The 20,157-nt window shown below is 34.3% G+C and overlaps 1 protein-coding gene across 1 annotated transcript in view; it reads left to right on the forward strand.

The window, feature by feature from the left end:
* Positions 1-20,157, forward strand: part of LEKR1 (leucine, glutamate and lysine rich 1) — a 120,077-nt gene that overhangs the window by 33,159 nt on the left and 66,761 nt on the right. The window contains exon 5 of the mRNA XM_014546239.1: positions 15,333-15,452. Within this exon, the coding sequence (XP_014401725.1) occupies positions 15,333-15,452 (120 nt within the window). The remainder of the gene's footprint in view (positions 1-15,332; positions 15,453-20,157) is intronic.

The raw sequence follows: 20,157 nt of genomic DNA on the forward strand, positions 1-20,157 counted from the left end.
TAACCACTCTGCCTGCCTGCCTGATCACCCCTAACTACTCATCTGCCTGCCTGATCGCCCCTAACCACCTCTGCCTTGGCCCCCGGCCATTGTGGCTTCGTCTGGAAGGTTGTTCAGCTGTCCGGTCTAATTAGCCTATTATGCTTTTATTATTATAGATATATTAAAAGCTTAATAGGCTAATTAGACCGGACATCCTTATTGACGAAGCCATGGCAGCAGGGGCCGAGCCCCTTGCATGAATTTCGTGCATCGGGCCTCTAAAATATATATATATGTAAATTTAATACAATATTTTAATTCCTTATATAATAAACTGTAATTATGATGACATCATCAATCCTCGGCACCATGCTTGATTTTTCCTATTTTGTCACCTTCTTCTGGGATATTTTTGAGTCTATCCATATGTCTCTCAATCCATACAGACATCATCCTGGTTCATTCTCTGTTTGAACATCTACCTACCCTAAATGACCTGTTGCCTATTTCTAATTTATTCTTTACTCTGCAACCCAGGTGATTGTGTCAAAATACATATCTGATCGTTACACTCCACCACTTTACCTGCAATAGTTTGCATTGTTCTTAGAAGAATAAAGTCCCAAATCCTCTTTATGGTTTGAGATTCTGTATGATCTCTGGCCCTTGGTTATCCTCACTCTTTTTGTTTTAGTCACCTTAGACTTTTTTTTCAGTTCCTAAAAGGCACTATTGTATCTTCTACTGGGGACTCTTCACCCTTCCACCATCTTTTCCCTACTGCCCTTTTCAGGTCTTAGCTTACATGTTACATCCTCTGAAAGGTATTTTCTGACCCTGCAGGGGTTCCATGACATTGATGTCCATTTCTTCGTGTTCTTTATACTTAGAATTATTTGTTTAATGTTTGCCAAAACTTGGAAGCAAGTTCACTCTGGCTGTCTCCTCAGAGTCGGAGCCACAGCCGGAGTTGTGGCCAGGCCTGAGAGTATTCTTTCTCTATTCCATGCCAACAGAGACAAATTACATTTACAGTTTTTCAAATTATTGTAGTCTTTCTTTTTAGCAATAAATTACAAAAATGTTTAATGGTTAAACAATTTGTTGGTCATATCTAATTTTTTTCCTGTTGCTGTAGTTGTATGACCTTCCTTTTTAGATTATCTTAGTTATTCCTCCCAGCAACATTTTTTTCTTTGACTTCATTTTTATTTATTTAATTTCACCTTTTATTGAATTTATTGGAATGACATAGTTTAATAAAATTATATAGGTTTGAGGTGTACAATTTTGTAATACATTATCTGTATATTGCTTGTGTGTCCACCACCCCATATAATTTTTATATGGATTTGAGTTAGTATAAAACTCCCTGAGGCCATTCTCATTTCACTGTGTTTGTATGTGGTTTTCCCCTCCATTATCCCATTCTGTTTCTTCCTTTGTGGTTAGATTATTTTGATTCTTTAAGATCCTTTTTTAAATGATGTTATCTCCAGTTACCCTAATCCATAATGATCTTTTTGATATTATATAGCATTTATATTTTTCAATAAACCATTTAGCAGTTAAGTATGTACTGTCTTATTTTGTGTTTTTGTTGGTGTTTGTTCTTAAGTCTTGTCTTATTTGTTGTTGTTATTCTCATCTGAGGATATTTTTTCCATTGCTTTCAGCAAGAGTGGAAGGCAAGGAGGGAAGGAGGGAGGGAGGGAAGGGGTAGTAAGGGAGGGAGGGAAAGACAAAGAGAGCGAAACATCAACTGGTTGTCTCCTGCACACAACCAGGGGTATGTGCCCTAGACCAGGAATGAAACCCAGGACCCTTCAGTGTGTAGGCCGGCGCTCTAACCACTGAGTAACACTGGCCAGGGCAAGTCTTGTTTTTTTTAATGCATCAAAATCCTTGAGAACAATAACTGCCTTTATCTTCCCTTGTATTACTCATAGGACCTCACACCATGATGGGTACATGGTAGGTGTTTGCTAATATACTGAGTGATTGAAACATGAAATGAATCTTGAAGTCAAGGTTTTCATATGACATTTCATTTTGATTTTACCACTGTATTAACATAAGAATGTTTACACATCTCCTGGAAGGTATCACGCTTCTGTGTTGTTCTATATTATAAATGATATGTATGTCAAGAATGGAGAAGTGGAATAGTGTATCTCTTGCTGCCACCTCTGTTTTCTATTAACGATAAATGCATGTAGGCCTAGAGATGGCTGTCTGCCATGAATTGCATCATTTACACTGGTTTTTAATATGCCTCCTGGCATTTCAGTTTCTGTTCTCAGCAGGCAACCTCCCTCGTGCTAAATCCTCTAATATTTGTACGCAGATAAGTGCTTAGAGAGCTGTGAAAGATATTCTGGCTTTGCTTCTGTGTGATTTTAGATGAATGTCAAAGACACATTGGAAAGTGTATCATTCAAATATAATTTAAAATACTGAATCATAATAATTTCCTGGAGTTTATATTCCATTTTTCCATTAATGGACATGAGTTTTTATATTGAATTTTGTCACTGTATGATTACTCCTGGGCTTTGTAATCATCTGCTCTCAGAAGAGGAGGGATGTAGCTCACCTGCTGCCAGCCAGCAGGCACTATGCCTAGGGACACTGTGCCTGAGGGAAGCAAAAAGACAGAGAGAGAGGAGAAATGGAAAATGGTGTCTAACCTTTTCCTTGCCCTAGCTGGAGGGGCAGTGTGGCAATGAAGCTGGGAAGAAGGGAGATGCATATTAAATGTGGTATTAGCTTTTACATAATCAAGGCTCAGAGGAGGAGGAAAAAGAAATTCACATTGCAATAATTATACATTTTTGTTGTGTCAATGATTACGTAGATGAGTTTAACAAACATTTTTTAAAGCTTATTTTCCCTTCAGGACCCTTTGTGTTCAAAAGACTTATACTGTACAGAGAACATTTTTTTTCACAAATTTTATATTATTATATAACAGGTTGATTTTTAAAAAAAACAGGGAGCAAGAGTTCATATTTAGTAACATCTATTCATTAATATTGTGGATTGTTTTTTAGATATTTTGTGTGGGCATCAGAATGTAGCTGTGAATTACGAATTATCTTTTGAAAAATATTTGAATGATTAATTTATACATTTTGCATTAGTGGTATTTTGATGACTGTCCCCTGGTAATTGCTCAGGGGAAAACAAACAGTAACTCATGTAATCATATGAGTTTTAATTCTGTTTTTGATCTAATTTAGAATCATTTGTATCTATGAGAAAGTTTTAAAATAAAAAATGGGGCATAAATTTGTATTAAGTTGCTGGGATAAGAGTTTTGCTTCTGATCCTCCCCCACTCTAGACCCTCCCCATCATTTAAAAAAATTCTGTAGATAAACATTTAAGTTAACTCATTCATTCATTCATTTATTCATGAATGGTATTATTTCTTAACTTTGTATATCTTGAGAAAGACATCATTTATTCATGAATGATATTATTTCTTAACTTTGTATATCTTGAGAAAGACATTTGAATATTTATTTATATATGTTTTTTATCATTCATGTTATTATTTTAACAAACTCAAGAGAGTTCTTCAGTCCATATTTTGTCATTAAACATGCAAATACAATAATGATAACAGTGAACATAATGATATAATCAGGGGAGGGAATGAATGTTTACGTTTTCAACATGTAATTTTGTCTAACGTGTGGTCTCAGTTCACGTAGCTTTTCACTGTGTCTGATGAAACTATCCAGTTGAATGTGATTGCGTAAGAGATGGTCAAAGAAGTTAGGAGAGTTAGGAGTGGAAAGAGGATTGAGATAAGGAAAAGGAAAATAAAGTAAAACAAAACAGTTGACCAACACTTCTGTTAAAGTGCAAATGTACAGTTGGGAGAGATGATAGTGTTTATGACCAGTTCTAATAGCAGAAAATATTTAAGACTCAAGCCTGGAAGCAGAACTAATGCCAAATCCACAGCACTCTCTTATAGAGCCATACATAGGTTGGAGACTTATCCTTTTGTTAGTAATTTCATTTTTGCAAAATAAATAATTTTGTAAAATTAAGCTAGTGGCTTTCTCTGGTATTAAGCCTGAAGATTTTGGAGAAGCACAGAAAGAAACAAAAATAAAAGGATTGAAATGCTTACTAAGAGTGTCCAGCATATTTTGGGGCTGCTAATCTGGGGAAAGAGACAACTAATTAAACGTGCTATGTCTGCTGCCCCTTTTCTTTTGCTTACGTTTATTTCTCTTCCAACCTTTTGCTTTTAGCCTGTCTTTATTTTGTGTTGTGTCTGTTAAAAGCAACATTTTTTGGGAATATGTGTCACCATTGTTCTTCTGTGTCAGACGATAAAGTCTGGATAAACAGTGTTCTAGGTCTTTCTCACCAGTGTCACATCATCACATTCCAAACACAAGCCTGTTTTCCTTTCTTTTTTTAAAAAATTTAATGAAAAGTAACTAGAATATGAGTTGAAATACATAGCATATTACATTTATGCCTTTGATAAATTGTTTCCATAACCTTATAGCTCTTATTTTTCTGAAAAAGAAAGTTTATTTTCTTGTAAATGCAAAGTCATAGACTTCTTTATTAATGTTTTCTTTGGCCAGATATTTTACTCACTCATATCTTTATATCTAGAAGATTAAATTATAATTTTCTCCATTTTCTATCCTCTTTTAAAGGAAAAATAAAAGTTGGCCAATGAAATAAAACTCAAAATTGCCCATGAGTTAAAGCCAATCATTTAGTACCTCATTTACACCATAATACCGGCCCGGTATTCAATGCTATGGTGGAAGGGAAGACAACTAGAGAGCTTTCTAGGGTTGACAGCAAGAATTATACTATAAAAATTATGTGTCACATAATTATAAGCATGTTTTGTTTATCTCAGTGGAAAAAAAAATAGCAACGACATTCACCCCTGTGCTTCTGTTCTTCAGTGCCTTTCTCTGTTTTGCCTGAATCTGAAGTCAGTTTGGAGGCAGTTAGAAGGAGATGAAAGCGATTTGCTGTGGAAGCTAGAATATTAAGTGCTCTGGCAAGCATTCGGGTTGCGCTCTCAGGAGGAAAGGAGCAGCATGCCAAATTCTTACCATGCTGAAAGACAGAGACTAACTGGGGCTGATTGTGAAAACATTTTAAGCCCATGAAAACAAAGGTTCGTGAGAATTACCACTGAACTCTTTCCCTCTGTGAACCTCTGAGTTTTGCGAGGGGATGCTAAACAGCACACACAAATATTTGGAAATAGGCATAAAGTTAATCTTCTGCTTACCTTTTCTTCAGTGCATACATTTGTGGTTTTTAACTGCTGCTCAATTCCCTTTCTTTGTAACGCCATTCCACACTCCTCAATTCCTGTCAATCCCTGTTAAGTATCAATTTAATCAAGGCAGAATTCAAAGTACAAAATGCAAATAAAAATTCATCTTCTAAAATTATGTGCAAAGAAAGAATCAAAAGTACAAAGGCAGAGCAAAGTACAGTCAACTGCACATTAGTAGCAAGACAATAGTCAGGCTGCCTGGGTTCAAATCCCAGCTCTGTCACTTGCTGTTTGCATGGCCCCAATCAGCTTGCTTAGCTCTCTGCTTCTCCATCCCCTCATCTGTCAAATGGGGCTGACAATTGATCTACATCATAGGGATTTTGTGATGTTTAAATATGACAGCTCATCTAAATTATTAAACACAGTGTCTGTCACTTGGTAAATGCTCAGCAGAGTTCATTATTATTTTTGTTGTTATCATTATCATTGTTATAAAAGTTTTCTTAACTGTGGGAAAATATGATCTTGAAAAATAACATTGTAATATCAATGAAATGCTAACATATAAAATTGCATGCTGACCTAATTTATTTATTTAAATGCCAAAATAAAGATAAGTAAAATCTGAGACATTAAAACATAATTGACCCAATATATGCAGTTTGACCTCACATTTCAGCATTATTTGCCAAGAGCAATCTAAATGAGTAAATATCTAAGTGATAGAATATTATATAAATGCTGTTTTAATTCATTTAAGTACATATAATTAATAAAAAAGGACAACAGAGCACTGTGTGGTTTAATACTTAATGAATTTGCTTTAATAAACTCCTAAAGCTAATATTATAATTTTTAATTATTTTAAAATACAAATAATTCATACTTAAGTATTTTTTCTGATGCTTGTAAATAGGTATTAATATTTTCATCAGACATAATGTAGACAAAATTTAGCTCAACTTTAGTTCTATCAGGAATTCTCTGTTGTATATTTGGAATCAATCAGACTATAATACTACAGCTTTCCTTTTCCCAGGCAGCTCTGAGGCTTCTCTGCTGTCAGTTGAGTTCAGCATGATCAGCATGACTTTGACAGACGGGTAGTTGAGAAAAGAGGCAGCAACCTTAGATATGGGCAGTTATTTTCTAAAAGCAATGCTTCTTTTTAGCAAAGAGGACTGAAGTATTTATGGGACGCTAGATAAGCAACTTTGTGTTTGCTTACACTACTACACTCCAGGAAAATTTTCGTTTTGGGAGTACAACCCAAGATTACTTAAGGGTAAGCAAAAAGTATATACATTTATCTTTGGGGGTTACACAATTCTATACTCAATAAATTATAAATACTACAAGACAGTCCCAAAACTGTTTAGTTTCTAAAAATAGAAAAATTGAAAGATTTATGAATCTTTTTAATCTAGATAAAGGAAGGAAAGTCTTAAAGGTTATTAAGACAGAAGCAAAAGGTGATTGCTTTATGGCATGCAATATAAGATTAGATGTCAGTGATGATCAATTTGAGGAACCAGGTTATCATCAGAGAAATGTTAGAATAAATTTACTCACCACCTCCTTGAACTCAACTGAACATGGCTTGATTTCTTATGACAAGTACATTGCTTACTGGAAGGGGCTGGAACCTAGAATTATACCCATCTATTGGCTAGGACGGGTGCTAAAGAAAACAGCCTCAGCCTTATGTTCTGTATGAGTATAGTCTTTTACTACCACCCCCACCCGTACACACACCTTTTGAAATTTCAAGAGGGTTGATATGTCTGGGAAAGTCATTAACAAGAAAAGTTAAGGCAAAGCACTAATCATTTACCTCAACGGATAGCAGAGCTCATGTTGGAGGATACAAAAGTCTAATCACTCAGTTAGTGACAGAGAAGCTGAATTGCAAGGCTGTGGTCCTAGCCTAGAAAGAAAATAGTAAGGATCTAATCTCAGGTGGGGTTACCAATAGAATACAAGATTTTTTTTTTTGAAAAAAAGACATAAGCCTATTTATTAAAGGAGGGTAAAAAAATCAACAAGAATGAATTGGTGCAGAGAGTTGGTCAGGAGCTTATTGAACTTGGGCCTGAAGTCAGAATTGGTCCTAACAAGCAGGGGGGAAGACAGAAGAAGAAAGGCAAGAGGTTGAGTCACCAAGTGGGGAAATCATGGCCATAGCTGTGAGATAGAATAAGCACTGCAATGCGGAGGGGAGGAGCTAATTGATGTTCTCAATCAATGAAAGCATCCATAAATGGAGCATTCTGAAGGAGGGGACTCAGTGGGAGAACAGACTGATGGGAGAGGGAGGTCTCAGGGACACAAATGTGGAAGTTTCTTAGGTAATTTCTGGTGGAGCAATCTTCCTAAAATGCAAATCTGGTTCCTACTTCAAATCCTCCAGGGCTCCGTAGCACTGAGGGAAAAGTGCAAATACATACCATGGCTCAACACAATCTCATTTGCCTTCAGTTCTTGTCACTTTGCATGAACCATTGAGAATTAAACAGAAAAATGCCATCTTCTCTCAAGCTTCTGTGCTTTGGCTAATGCTCTTCTAGAATCCCTTGCTTGTTATGCCCTCCTCTGCTTCCCACTGACCCTAACTCATCCTTTACCATTCATCTTCCTTGACTGAGACCTCTGTACTCAAATTCTGTGCATGCCTGCAGGACTTACCTTTAGTGTTGGTTGACCCACCAACCAGCTTTTGGTAGTAACTGAAGTTCTTTGATGAATGAATAAATGCATGACTCAGATGAGACTCTGAGTGGAGAGAATTATTGCTAAGATTTAGCCTGGTTTGACGGTCAGCTTGTTTGAAGTGCCTCGGGCCTACTAGTGATTGCTTCCCGTTTGCAGTGGAGGAGCCATCCAAAAACTTTGAAGACGTCTTCCTTAGCTGGCTTCTGTTTCTCAATAGAGCCCTTTGTGGGAAACTGGAGCCTTGTAAGGTCAGAATATATAGGGGAGTCTCTGTCTTCAGGGGCTCTGGCTTCCCAGTTATGCCTTTGCCGTCAGGGGAGGTTTCAGGTTCTATATTTTGGAGAGGGGAGAAATCTGAAAGAAATAATGTAGTTTCTGTCTTCCAGACCCTGGTGGAGGAATGGCATGAGGAAGAACTTCCCGAGCTGTAATTTTTGTCCATGGCTCTTGAAGGCCATGATGGGGGCAGCTTGATAGACAACTGAAGATGAGCTACATCAGACTCTATGGATTTGACAATGTGCCAGGTTGTTGTTATGAGAAAACACTGTTTAGCAGCTCCCTTCATGGATCTTTTGGTTTGGCCTTGCTGATCTTTAACAAGAAAAATATTAACATTACATTTCCTAAAGGCAGTGCAGGATTTTAATATAAATCCTAGAAAATACTAATAGCAGAAATAATTGGCCAAAAGTAGTGTAGGGTTCTTAACTGTAAGAATATTTCGATGGTTATTTTTTATATGATTTAATAATTTGTAGTTGAAAAATATTTGATAATTTTCTTGGAGTATGGCAGGCAATAAGTTGAATTTTGAATAAATACCAGTACATTACTTTTCCTTATTCTCTTTGAATGATTAAATGAAAAGCATGTGATATCTTGTCAGAAAAATTCTTTGGGAATTTTTAAATGTCACTGCAGTATTAATGAAGGTTGTTTCCTTTTATTTTTGCTATTAAAATATTGCATAGCTTCCAAATTTAAAAATACACCGACCTTTTTACACCACGATTTATACTACAGATACATTTTACATGTACATATCATTCATTGAATATGTACAAGTGTTTTTTTTAACTTTTTATTTTAAAATAATTTTAGACATATAGAAAGTTACAAAAATAGCACAGAGAGTTCCCATAGTCTCAGCTTCCCCTAATGTTAACACCTTACATAATTATGGTGCAGTTATAAATAATAAAATATTAAAACTAGTAGAATACTATCAACTAAACTACATACTTCCTTTGATTTTATCAGTTTTGCCATTAACATTTCTTTTTACAGTCTGGGATTGAACCTGGAGTCATACATTGTTTTTAGAGCTCCTATCTTCTTAGTCATCTTTGATCTGTGACAGTTCCTCACTTTTTCTTTGTTTTCAGGACCTGAGGCTTTTGAGAAGTACTGGTCAGTTATTTTGTGGAATACCCCTTAATTCAGGTTTGCCTGTTGTTTACTCATAGTGAGATTATTCATTTTTGGTGAGAACGCCACAGAAATGATGTGCCCATCTCAGTGTACCATATCAGAATGTATGTGATGGTGATGCCAGTATGTGTTATTACAGGTGATTTTAACCTTGATCACTTGTCTAAGGTGGTGTTTGCCAGGTTCTTCGACTGTTAAGTTATTATTTTCCCCTTTTCAGTTAATAAATATCTTGAGGTAGATACTTTGAGAATATTCAAATATTCTGTTTCTCCTCAAACTTTCGCCCATTTTTTAAGCAAATATCAGTAGATTTTGCCTGCATTAGTTATTACTTGCTCTTCTAATGATGGTTTTCTTTTTCAGTTCTTCTACATTTATTAATTGGAATTTCTCTGTGAGAAAGAGCAGTTCCTTCTCTTTCATTTATCTATCTATTTAGTTATTTATTACTATCCATATAAATTCATTCACTTTTATTTTGTGGGTTATAATCCAATGCTATAGTTATTTATTTTGTTATGCAGTTGTTCCAGTTTGGGCCATTAGTAGCCCTCTCAGGTGACACTTATATCCTTTCAACATGTCCCTGTGTTCCTTTGGGCTCTTCCTTACTTCCTGGCACCATAAAATATTCTAGGTTCATCTTAAATTTTTCCCATGCCAACCCTATAATGACACTAATTATGGCTTGGGTTCTCTGATTGGAGAATGGTATTTAGAAACCAAGATGTAGACAGTGGATATGCTCATTGCTACTGGGGTGGCCTTGCTTCTGAACATGCATTGTTTTTGCCATTTGTACCTTTCTCCTGGATCATGACATTCAGAATATCCATTCATTTTTTAAAAATAAATGCATTTAAAGGTATGTTTTCCTCTGAATACTTTAATATATAGTGTTTTCATTATCATTTATTGCTTAATAGTTTATAATCTCCATTTTTATTTCCTCTTTGGCCCAAAGTTTATTAGATATATGTTTCAGTTTCCATGTATATAGATTTTTACTACCTTTTTGTTTTAAAATTTTCATGTAATTTTGTTGTGGGCAATGAATGTGGACATGTATATTTTTTCTTTTTGAGAACATATTAAAATTTCAATTGTGGCTGATTGCATTATCAATTTTTATGATTATCTGTTTAGAAAAAAAATAATTATTAGATATATGTTCCAGTTATATCCCTACATCAAGCTTGTTAATTAGGTTATTCAAATCCTCAATATCTTTAACTATTTGTCATGTCATTGTCCATTTCTGTGAGAAATGTGTTAATATATCTTTATTAATTTGTTTTTATTGGACTTTTCTTTACATATTTTGAAGTATGTTTTGGTATACAAAAGTTCATGATTATCATTTTTCTTGGTGGATTGGAAATTTTATGAGAGTGAAAGGGTTGACCCATTTAATGTTTTGCTATTTATTAATATTAACATATATTTCATCATTTTGAAGCATCTGTCTTGTATATATTTTCCTAAACTTTGATTTTATACATTCCTTATAGAAACTGGATAAATTGTCCTTTAAATGCTTCATTCATAAATATGAATAGACAACAAAAGATCTTCAGACTTTTTTCTACAGCTATAATTTTATTTTGATTCTTTAAAATTTCATTTTTCAGCTACAGTTGACATTAAATATTATTTTATATTAGTTTCAGCTCTGCAGCATAGTGGTTGGACAACCATATAATTTGCAAAGTGATCCTCTGATAGTTCAAGTACCCACCTGGCTATTACATAGCTATTACAATACTATTGACTATATTTTCTATGTTGTGCTTTCCATCCCTGTGACTATTTTGTAACTACCAATTTGTGCTTCTTAATGTCTTTACTTTTTTTCACCTGGCCCTCTCCCCTCTGGCAACTATCAATCTGTTCTCTGTGTCTATGAGTCTGTTTTAATTTGTTTGTTCGTTAACTTTGTTCATATAGTATTTGTCTTTCTATGTCTGACTTATTTCACTTAGCATAATATCTTCTAGGCTCATCCATGTTGTCACAAATGGTAAAATTTCTTTTTTTTGTGACCAAGTAGTAATTCCATTTTATGTATGTACCACCACTTTTTCAAATCCACTTGTCTATTGGTGGGCACTTGGGTTACTCCCATATATTGGCTATTGTAAATGCTGCAATGAACATAGGGGTGCATATATTTTTTCAAATTAATGTGTTTGGTTTCTTTGAATATGTACCCTGAAGTGGAATTGCTGGGTTTTAAGGCAGTTCCATTTTAAACTTTTTAAGGAACCTCCATTCTGTTTTGCACAGTGGCTGCACAAATCTGCATTCCCACCAACAGTGTACAGGGTTTTTTTCCCCTCCACATCCTCATCAACACTTGTTTGTTAATTTATTAATGATAGCCATTCTGACAGGTGTGAGGTGATATCTCATTGTGGTTTTAGTTTTCATTTCTCTGATGATTAGTGATATTGAGCATATTTTCATATGTCTATTGGCCATTGTATGTCCTTCTTGGAGAAGTGTCTTTTCAGGTCCTCTGCCCATTTCTAAATTGGATTGTTTGTTTTTCAGATGTTGAATGGTATTAATTCTTTATAAATTTTGAATATTAACCCCTTATCACTGGCGAATATCTTCTCCCATTTACTAGGTCTTCTTTTCATTTTGTTGATGGTTTCCTTTACTGTGCAAAACTTTTTAGTTTGATGTAGTTCCATTTGTTTAGTTCTTCTTTTGTTTGTGATATATCAGAAAAAAATATTGCTAAGAGAAATGTCAGAGTTTACTGTCTATTTTTTCTTCTAGGAGTTTTATGGGTTTAAGTCTTTCATTTAAGTAAAGATCTTCATATTTTTAAGGGAAGCCTTAGATTTGAAAGACAAAAGCAAAACAAAGGAAAAAAACAATGTGGTGAGCTGAAGAAAACTTTATACACTATACTTAATATACTGTATATTCAAAAAGGCAAGAAATTGTACTCACAAAATAAAAACAAGGGGTAGTAAAATGGCAACCTTACCTTACTAAGAATTGTAATTAAAATATGATAGCTGAAATTAAAATTTTTAGGCAGGATGGAAAATAATGAAAGTGGAACAAAATGTCAAAATTGGTAAGATGATAAAGGAAGGTTAAGAAAATCTGAAGATATTTCCAAGAGATCTCACATCCAAAACAAAAGAAAAATGCTCCAAAAAGAAAACAGAGAAAATGGAGGAGAAGGGAATTATACATCCCAGCAGAAAATTCTTGGAACTAAAGAACATCCGTTTTCAAAGCAAATACCATGTGCCCAGCACAGTGAGGATGGCAAAAGACTAACATGAGAATATGTTGTGATCAAATTTACAGTACAAAGTAAAAGAGAAAGATCTCAAAGCTTCTGAATCGAGGTAGATGTGGAATATGGAGGGCCTTCCATGTATCATTCAGAGCAACAACTTTTTAGTTTGATGTAGTTCCATTTGTTTAGTTCTTCTTTTGTTTGTGATATATCAGAAAAAAATATTGCTAAGAGAAATGTCAGAGTTTACTGTCTATTTTTTCTTCTAGGAGTTTTATGGGTTTAAGTCTTTCATTTAAGTAAGGATCTTCATATTTTTAAGGGAAGCCTTAGATTTGAAAGACAAAAGCAAAACAAAGGAAAAAAACAATGTGGTGAGCTGCAGAAAACTTTATACACTATACTTAATATACTGTATATTCAAAAAGGCAAGAAATTGTACTCACAAAATAAGAACAAGGGGTAGTAAAATGGCAACCTTACCTTACTAAGAATTGTAATTAAAATATGATAGCTGAAATTAAAATTTTTAGGCAGGATGGAAAATAATGAAAGTGGAACAAAATGTCAAAATTGGTAAGATGATAAAGGAAGGTTAAGAAAATCTGAAGATATTTCCAAGAGATCTCACATCCAAAACAAAAGAAAAATGCTCCAAAAAGAAAACAGAGAAAATGGAGGAGAAGGGAATTATATATCCCAGCAGAAAATTCTTGGAACTAAAGAACATCAGTTTTCAAAGCAAATACCATGTGCCCAACACAGTGAGGATGGCAAAAGACTAACATGAGAATATATTGTGATCAAATTTACAGTACAAAGTAAAAGAGAAAGATCTCAAAGCTTCTGAATCGAGGTAGATGTGGAATATGGAGGGCCTTCCATGTATCATTCAGAGCAGCAAGAATTAAAACGTCATTGGACTTTTCAGAAGCAGCAGTGGAAGTTAGGAAACAGTAGAACCGTGCCCTAATTTTATATAGTAGAATATTTTTCTCATTTCTAATTCCAAATCCAGCCAAAGTGTCCAGTCTAAGATAAAGACAATTTCAGTTATTCAAGGTCTCAAATGTATCTCCCAATGCACAGAACGATCCTGGAGGGCTTATTCCACTTCAAAGGAGTAAACCAAGAAGGAAGACTTTCGAACCAGAATGCAGATCTCACATGAAAGAGTCCCTGAAATGATACGGGAGTGGAGTCCTCTGATGACAGTTGCATAGTCAAACCAGAGCATAACCCGGACTAGAGCAGGGGAATGGAGAGCTCTAGGAAGGCTGTCTTCTGGAAAAGAAAAGATATGGAAGGATTATCTACTGGCTGTCAAGGTACTGAGAGAAGAGAATCAGACCTGTCAGATTCACAAGAAGTATCAGTGGTAGGTACACAGAGAACTGAGAAAGAAGAAAAGGAGATGGTCTTTAATACAGGGGCCAACAAAACATGTACAAGAAAAGAAATGTGATCATGGCATAACATGTGGCTCATTAGTGAAGAATAATGTAATTACTGAATAAAAGATTGATCTGTATTGGGAGGATGAGGAGAGGAATGCTGCGTGTGTATGTACAGGAGTGTAGGTGTGTAGATATGTGTAGGAAGGTCAACTTTCATTAGGATTGTGGTAGAGACTCCTGGCTGCCTACCCTAATATTCATTCTCCCTTGCTCCTTAGTAATAGAACTGTGGATATATATTTGGGGACTAATCTTCCCAGTTAAAACTACATTTCCCAGCTTCACTTGCAGCTAGGCATTGCCATGTGTCTAAGTTTAGCAGAAGTATTTAATGCTACTTCCAGAAATCTCCTTAAAAGGCACGGAGTGAGCCATTATTCTCTTCCTGCCAGTGGTCTGGAATGGGAAAGTAATTGATGGAATTTCTGCCATTATCATGGTCTATGAAAATAAATTACATGCACCAAAGATGTAGAACAGAGAGTTGGAAGGATCCTGAGGCCTTGATGGCACTATAAAGCTACCATATCAACATTAGACTGGCTACCAGTACATTGGTTTTATGCAAGATAATACACTCTTGTATCTTAAGCCATCATATTCAGGTCTCAGTTATATGTAGCAGAACCATATATTAACTAAATTGCAATTCACTAGATAATACCTAAAATGAAATATTAATAAATAACAGTACAAGCATAGTATTTAATTATAGAAGTAAATATAAACAGGAAGAAAGTTGAAAGTAGTTGGTTTGGGCAGTAGGAATTGGGGTAAAGGTCAAGGATCACTTTTTTCTTATAACTTTTAATCTAATAATTGACATTTTAAGTTATGTCTTACTTGAATAAAAATAGGTTTATATTTCTTTAGTTACATTTAACTTGATATTTCAAGTAAAAATATGTGTTCATTGTAAAAATTCAAACAGTACAAAAGAAAGATAGTAAAAGTTATACCTCCCTTGAGTGTTCTTTGTCTGTCCACTGCCCATCAGTTTTACTGTCCTCCCCAGGGGTAATGGCTGTTTGATATGTGTCTCTCCATACTTTTTCTATACACCTATTAAATATATAGAGAGATGCACAGTTTTCTTCTTTTATTTATTTTTATTTAAAGTGTATTTAAATATTAATTTACGAAAGTATGCATGAGGAAATACTTAGGCTTGTAATAGATGTTGTTTGTTTATATTTTAGAATCCAAGCTGGAAGCATGCAGTTAAAAAATCAGCAAAATGAAATTCAAAGACTACAGAAAGAATTGAATCATTTACAACATGAGTTAAATATTAAACAGAGACAATCACAAGTCTTCAGGTAAGATTATCTTTACTTAATTGAAAATTATAAAGGTTGAAAAGAAACATTTAATACTAACTTTATAAACATTCAAACACAATGTAGTAGTATAGTTTCTATATTCAGTGTGGTTGAAAAAAATTGAAATAACTTCACTTGTTTTTTTGTTTTGTTTTGTTTTGTTTTTTTTACCATGATCACAACTGAATAGTTTTACAATTAAAATTTAAATCAGGCAAACACGTTGTTCTTATTTTGCACTGACTTTCAGATTGAAAACACAGTAAATAATACATTTTCCCTTTGACCAGTATTTCTTGGTGTGTTTTATTTCCTGGCATAAAAAAATAATAGAATAGTGAAACTTTCTAAATATAGTAATAAAAATGCTAAATTTAGAAATCTTCAACATAAATGGTATTAATTCTGCTTGTATATAGTCTTTGGAGGTTTATGATACCTAAAGTTAAAATCCAGTGTTCTAAAGTACATTTTCTTTTCTAACTCTAAAAGGGAATTGAATATATAGAGAATATTAGAAAGAATGAATTTTTAAATTGAGTAACTTTTTAGCTCTTAGAAAAGGAAAGTAAGTTAAGTGAACATTACAAATAGACACAGGGTCAGGATGACTAAAAAATATGCTGGATGAATGTTTTAAACATTAGGTTCTTTTTCTTTTTTTCTCATCTACTACTTATTGCCAGAAACATTGTTCTATTTTCAAAAATTTGGGGGTCTAATAATTTTTTTGACTTTTTATTTTTATTTATTTCTTTCTTTATTTATTTTTAATTGAATTTATTGGAGTGACATTGGTTAATAAAATTACGTAGGTTTCAGGTGTACAATTCTATAATACAACATCTATGTTTTTTTAAATTTTTTTTATTGCTTAAAGTGGGGGGCTAATAATTTTTTAAAAATTTGATTTTAGAGAGAGTAAGGGGGAGAGACAGAGAGAAACGTCCATGTGAGAGAGAAATATTGATTGGTTGCCTCCTGCATGTGCCCCGATTGAACCTGCAACCTGGGTATGTGCCCTGATTTGGAATTAAACCCACCACCTTTTGGTGTATGGGGCAACACTCCAACCAACTAAGCCACACCAGCCAGGGCTGGGCTAATAATTTTTTATACACCACCTGGTGATAACCTGCTGGCTATTTACCTTTCATAAATGCCTTGCACATGCATGATGCTCAATAAATAATCTTTGAATAAATAAATGAGTCTACTCACAAAACAGGTGACCGTTTTTGTCTTCTCTGCTGTTTCCTAGAAATCTGGCATTGAGCCAGCAGTTGAACCCAACTCGCCATTTCCATCAGGATGATCAGTATTCAAGCTTGGCTTCTACAATAGCTTTGGCACAAGTCTTCTAAGTTACCTATATTTACTTTTAAAAGATTCCTACTATTAATCTTTCAAAAATTGTTTTAAATATAAAGTACTTGTCATTTTTCTTATTTGCAAAACTATTTAGACTCTGTCATCTTTGAAATTTTTCATGCCAGTTCCCAAAAATCTCTCCTCATTGCTCTCTTACTTTCAAGTCAACTCTTCGGGCTCATTAAGGTTTCCAGTATTTTTCTCTGATTTTTCCCAACCATTTTTTGGCTTTTTTTTCTTGTCTTAATCCCATAGTTAAATCACTTGACTTTTTAAAAAGCAGCTTTATTGAGACCTAATTGCATACTATAAAATCCACACATTTTAAGTGGCAATGCAATGATTTTTAGTAAACTTACTGAGTTGTGCAACCCACAAAGATCTTCATGCCATTTGCATTTAGTCTCTGCTCTTACCACCAGTCTTGGCAACCTTCTTCCTGTTTCTATAAATTTGCACTTTTGGGGACATGCCAGATATGTGGAATCATATCATATGTGGTCTTTTACATCAGGCTTCTATCACTATGTTTTTGAGAGTTATTCATGTTGTATCATGCATCAGCACTTTGTTTCTGTTTTTATTGCGTTAATAGTTTCCATTGTGTGGATATACCACATTTTACTCATCCATTTACCAGTTGGTGGACTTTTGGATTCTTCCCACTTGACACTTACGAATAATGCTACCGTACAAGTCTTTGGATGTATGTTTTATTTCTTTTGGGTTAATCCCTAAGTGTGGCATTACTGAATTATATGGTAAATTTAAATTTAGCTTTCTAAGAAACTGCCAAACTATTTTCCACGTGGCTGCACCAGTTTATAGTCCCACAAGGAATGAGGATTATAGTTCCTCTGAATTCTTTCCAACACATCTTATTGTCTGTCTTTTTTATTATAGCCATCCTAGTGGGTGTGACATGATATTTCATTGTGGCTTTGGTTTGTGTTTCCCAAATGACCAATGATGGTGAGCACCTTTTCTTGTGCTTATTAACCATTTGCGTATTTATTTGGTGAAATATCCATTAAAATATTTTGCCTAGTTTGTCAATGGTCTGTTTTCTTATTATAGGATTGTAAGAGTTCTTTATATGTTTTGGGTGAAGTCCTTTATTTGAAGTATGATTTGCAAATATTTTCTCCCAGCCTATTGTTCATGTTTTCATTTTTGTAACAGTTTATTTTGATGAGCAAAAGTTGTTATTTTTAATAAAATAAAATGTATCAATGTTTTTCTTTAATGGGTTATGCTTTTGATAATGTATCTGAGAACTCTGACTAACCAAAGGTCACAAAGATTTTCTCCTGTAGTTTCTTCTGACACTTCTATAGTTTAGCTCTTACATTTTATGACTGATGTATGGCAAGGATCTAAATTATCTTTTTTCATGTGGATGTTCAATTGTCCCAGCATCATTTGTTTAAAAGACTATTCTTTCCCTATTGAATTGTCTTGGTGCCTTTACCTAAAATAAATGCACTATAAATGTAGGGAATTATTTCTGGACTCTATTCTATTCCATTAATCTATATGTCTGTTCTTATGTCAGTACCACACTCTCTTGAATACTGTAGTTTTTTTGTGTTTTTTTTAAATATATTTTATTGATTTTTTTACAGAGAGGAAGGGAGAGAGATAGAGAGTTAGAAACATCGATGAGAGAGAAACATCGATCAGCTGCCTCCTGCACATCTCCCACTGGGGATGTGCCCACAACCCAGGTACATGCCCTTGACCGGAATCGAACCAGGGACCTTTCAGTCCGCAGGCCGACGCTCTATCCACTGAGCCAAACCGATCTCGGCGAATACTGTAGTTTTTAGTAAATTTTGAAATCAAGAAATATAAGTCCTCCAAATTTCTTTGTTTTTAAGATTGTTTTGGCTATTATGGGTCCCTTGCACTTCCATATACATTTTAGGATCAGCTTATTCATTCTAGCAAAGTAGCATGCTAGGATTTTGATAGGTATAGCATTGATTCTGATGATCAATTTAATTTTCATCTTAAAAATATTGAATCTTAATTCATGAACATGGTATGTCTTTCTATTGAGATCTTTAGTTCTCTGAGAAATGTTTTACTTTTAATATACAAGTCTGCACTCCTTTTACTAAATTTATTCTAGGTGTTTTGTTCTCTTTCATCTGGTTATGAAAGGTATTGTTTTCTTAAATTTGGGGCGGGATTGATTGCTGTTATGCAGCCATAAAAATGATTTTTGCATGTGGATCATGTATGCATGTGACTTTGATGAACCCACTTATTAGTTTTAGTATGTGTGTGCGTGTGTGTGCTTGTGTGCTTGTGTGTGTGTGCGTGTGTGCGTGTGTGTGTTGTGTGTGTGTGTGTGTGTGTGTGTGTGTGTGTGTAGGATATAGAAGATGCTTCTCCATAGAGAATGTTTCTACATAGAGGATGTTTCTGCCTAGAGGAGTTTACTATACTTCAACTCCTTTTACCTCTGTTCATTTAATTATCCTTAAAGCCCTCAGTCTTCATTCTAATGCACAGATTGTTAAACACCAGGCCCTCCAATACTATTCTAAATCCTCACTGTTCTGTTTAGACTTCCCGGTGCTACGCATCTCTCAGTAGTTCTGTGTCTTGCCTCATATTTCACAGAGAAAATTAAGGATATCACAACGTGCAGATTTACTGTGAATGAAATAATGTTTAAGTTTCAGAACCCCTTACTCAGGACCCCCTTTCAAGGTTCTTGGAGGGCCCCCAGCAAAGTAAGATAGTTTGATAGTAATTGGTTAAAAATTCTGTCTTTTTCTACTCTGATTTCTCCTCTTTTACACTTCTGATATCAATATGCCATTGGAATAGTCATAAGCATTTGGGGCTGTAAGGGAAAGATGAGTTGGGAATACTCTGTTATAACTGCCATTTAGAAAGACATTTTAGAATGCTTCAATAGCACAATTAAGGAATTACAGACTAAAATTTTGGATGTTCATGAATTTTCAAAAATTAATGGAATAAAAGCAATAAAAATAAGCAATTTCTGCAATAGAAATTATTCTGGCATAAACAAATGGTAATGATGCTTTTTCATGTTACATCACAAGCAAATGAATTAAGAGAGATACTTTTTTCAATAAGAGCTCTTAGAGTATTTCATAATCCATTTAATGAAGAAGAGTTAATTATTTAAATACTTTGGAGAAATATTTAAGTTTCTTGCTGATTTGACAAAAACTACTAACATCACTGAATATAACATAAAAGTCATATTATACAACATCAAGGACATCTAAAATAAACTGGTTCATGAGTTTCATTCTTTTTCTTTTTAAGCCAATATTTTTAAATATAT

This window comes from Myotis brandtii, unplaced genomic scaffold (genome assembly GCF_000412655.1).
Source record: "Myotis brandtii unplaced genomic scaffold, ASM41265v1 scaffold436, whole genome shotgun sequence".
In the NCBI taxonomy this organism is placed as follows: Eukaryota; Metazoa; Chordata; class Mammalia; order Chiroptera; family Vespertilionidae; genus Myotis; species Myotis brandtii.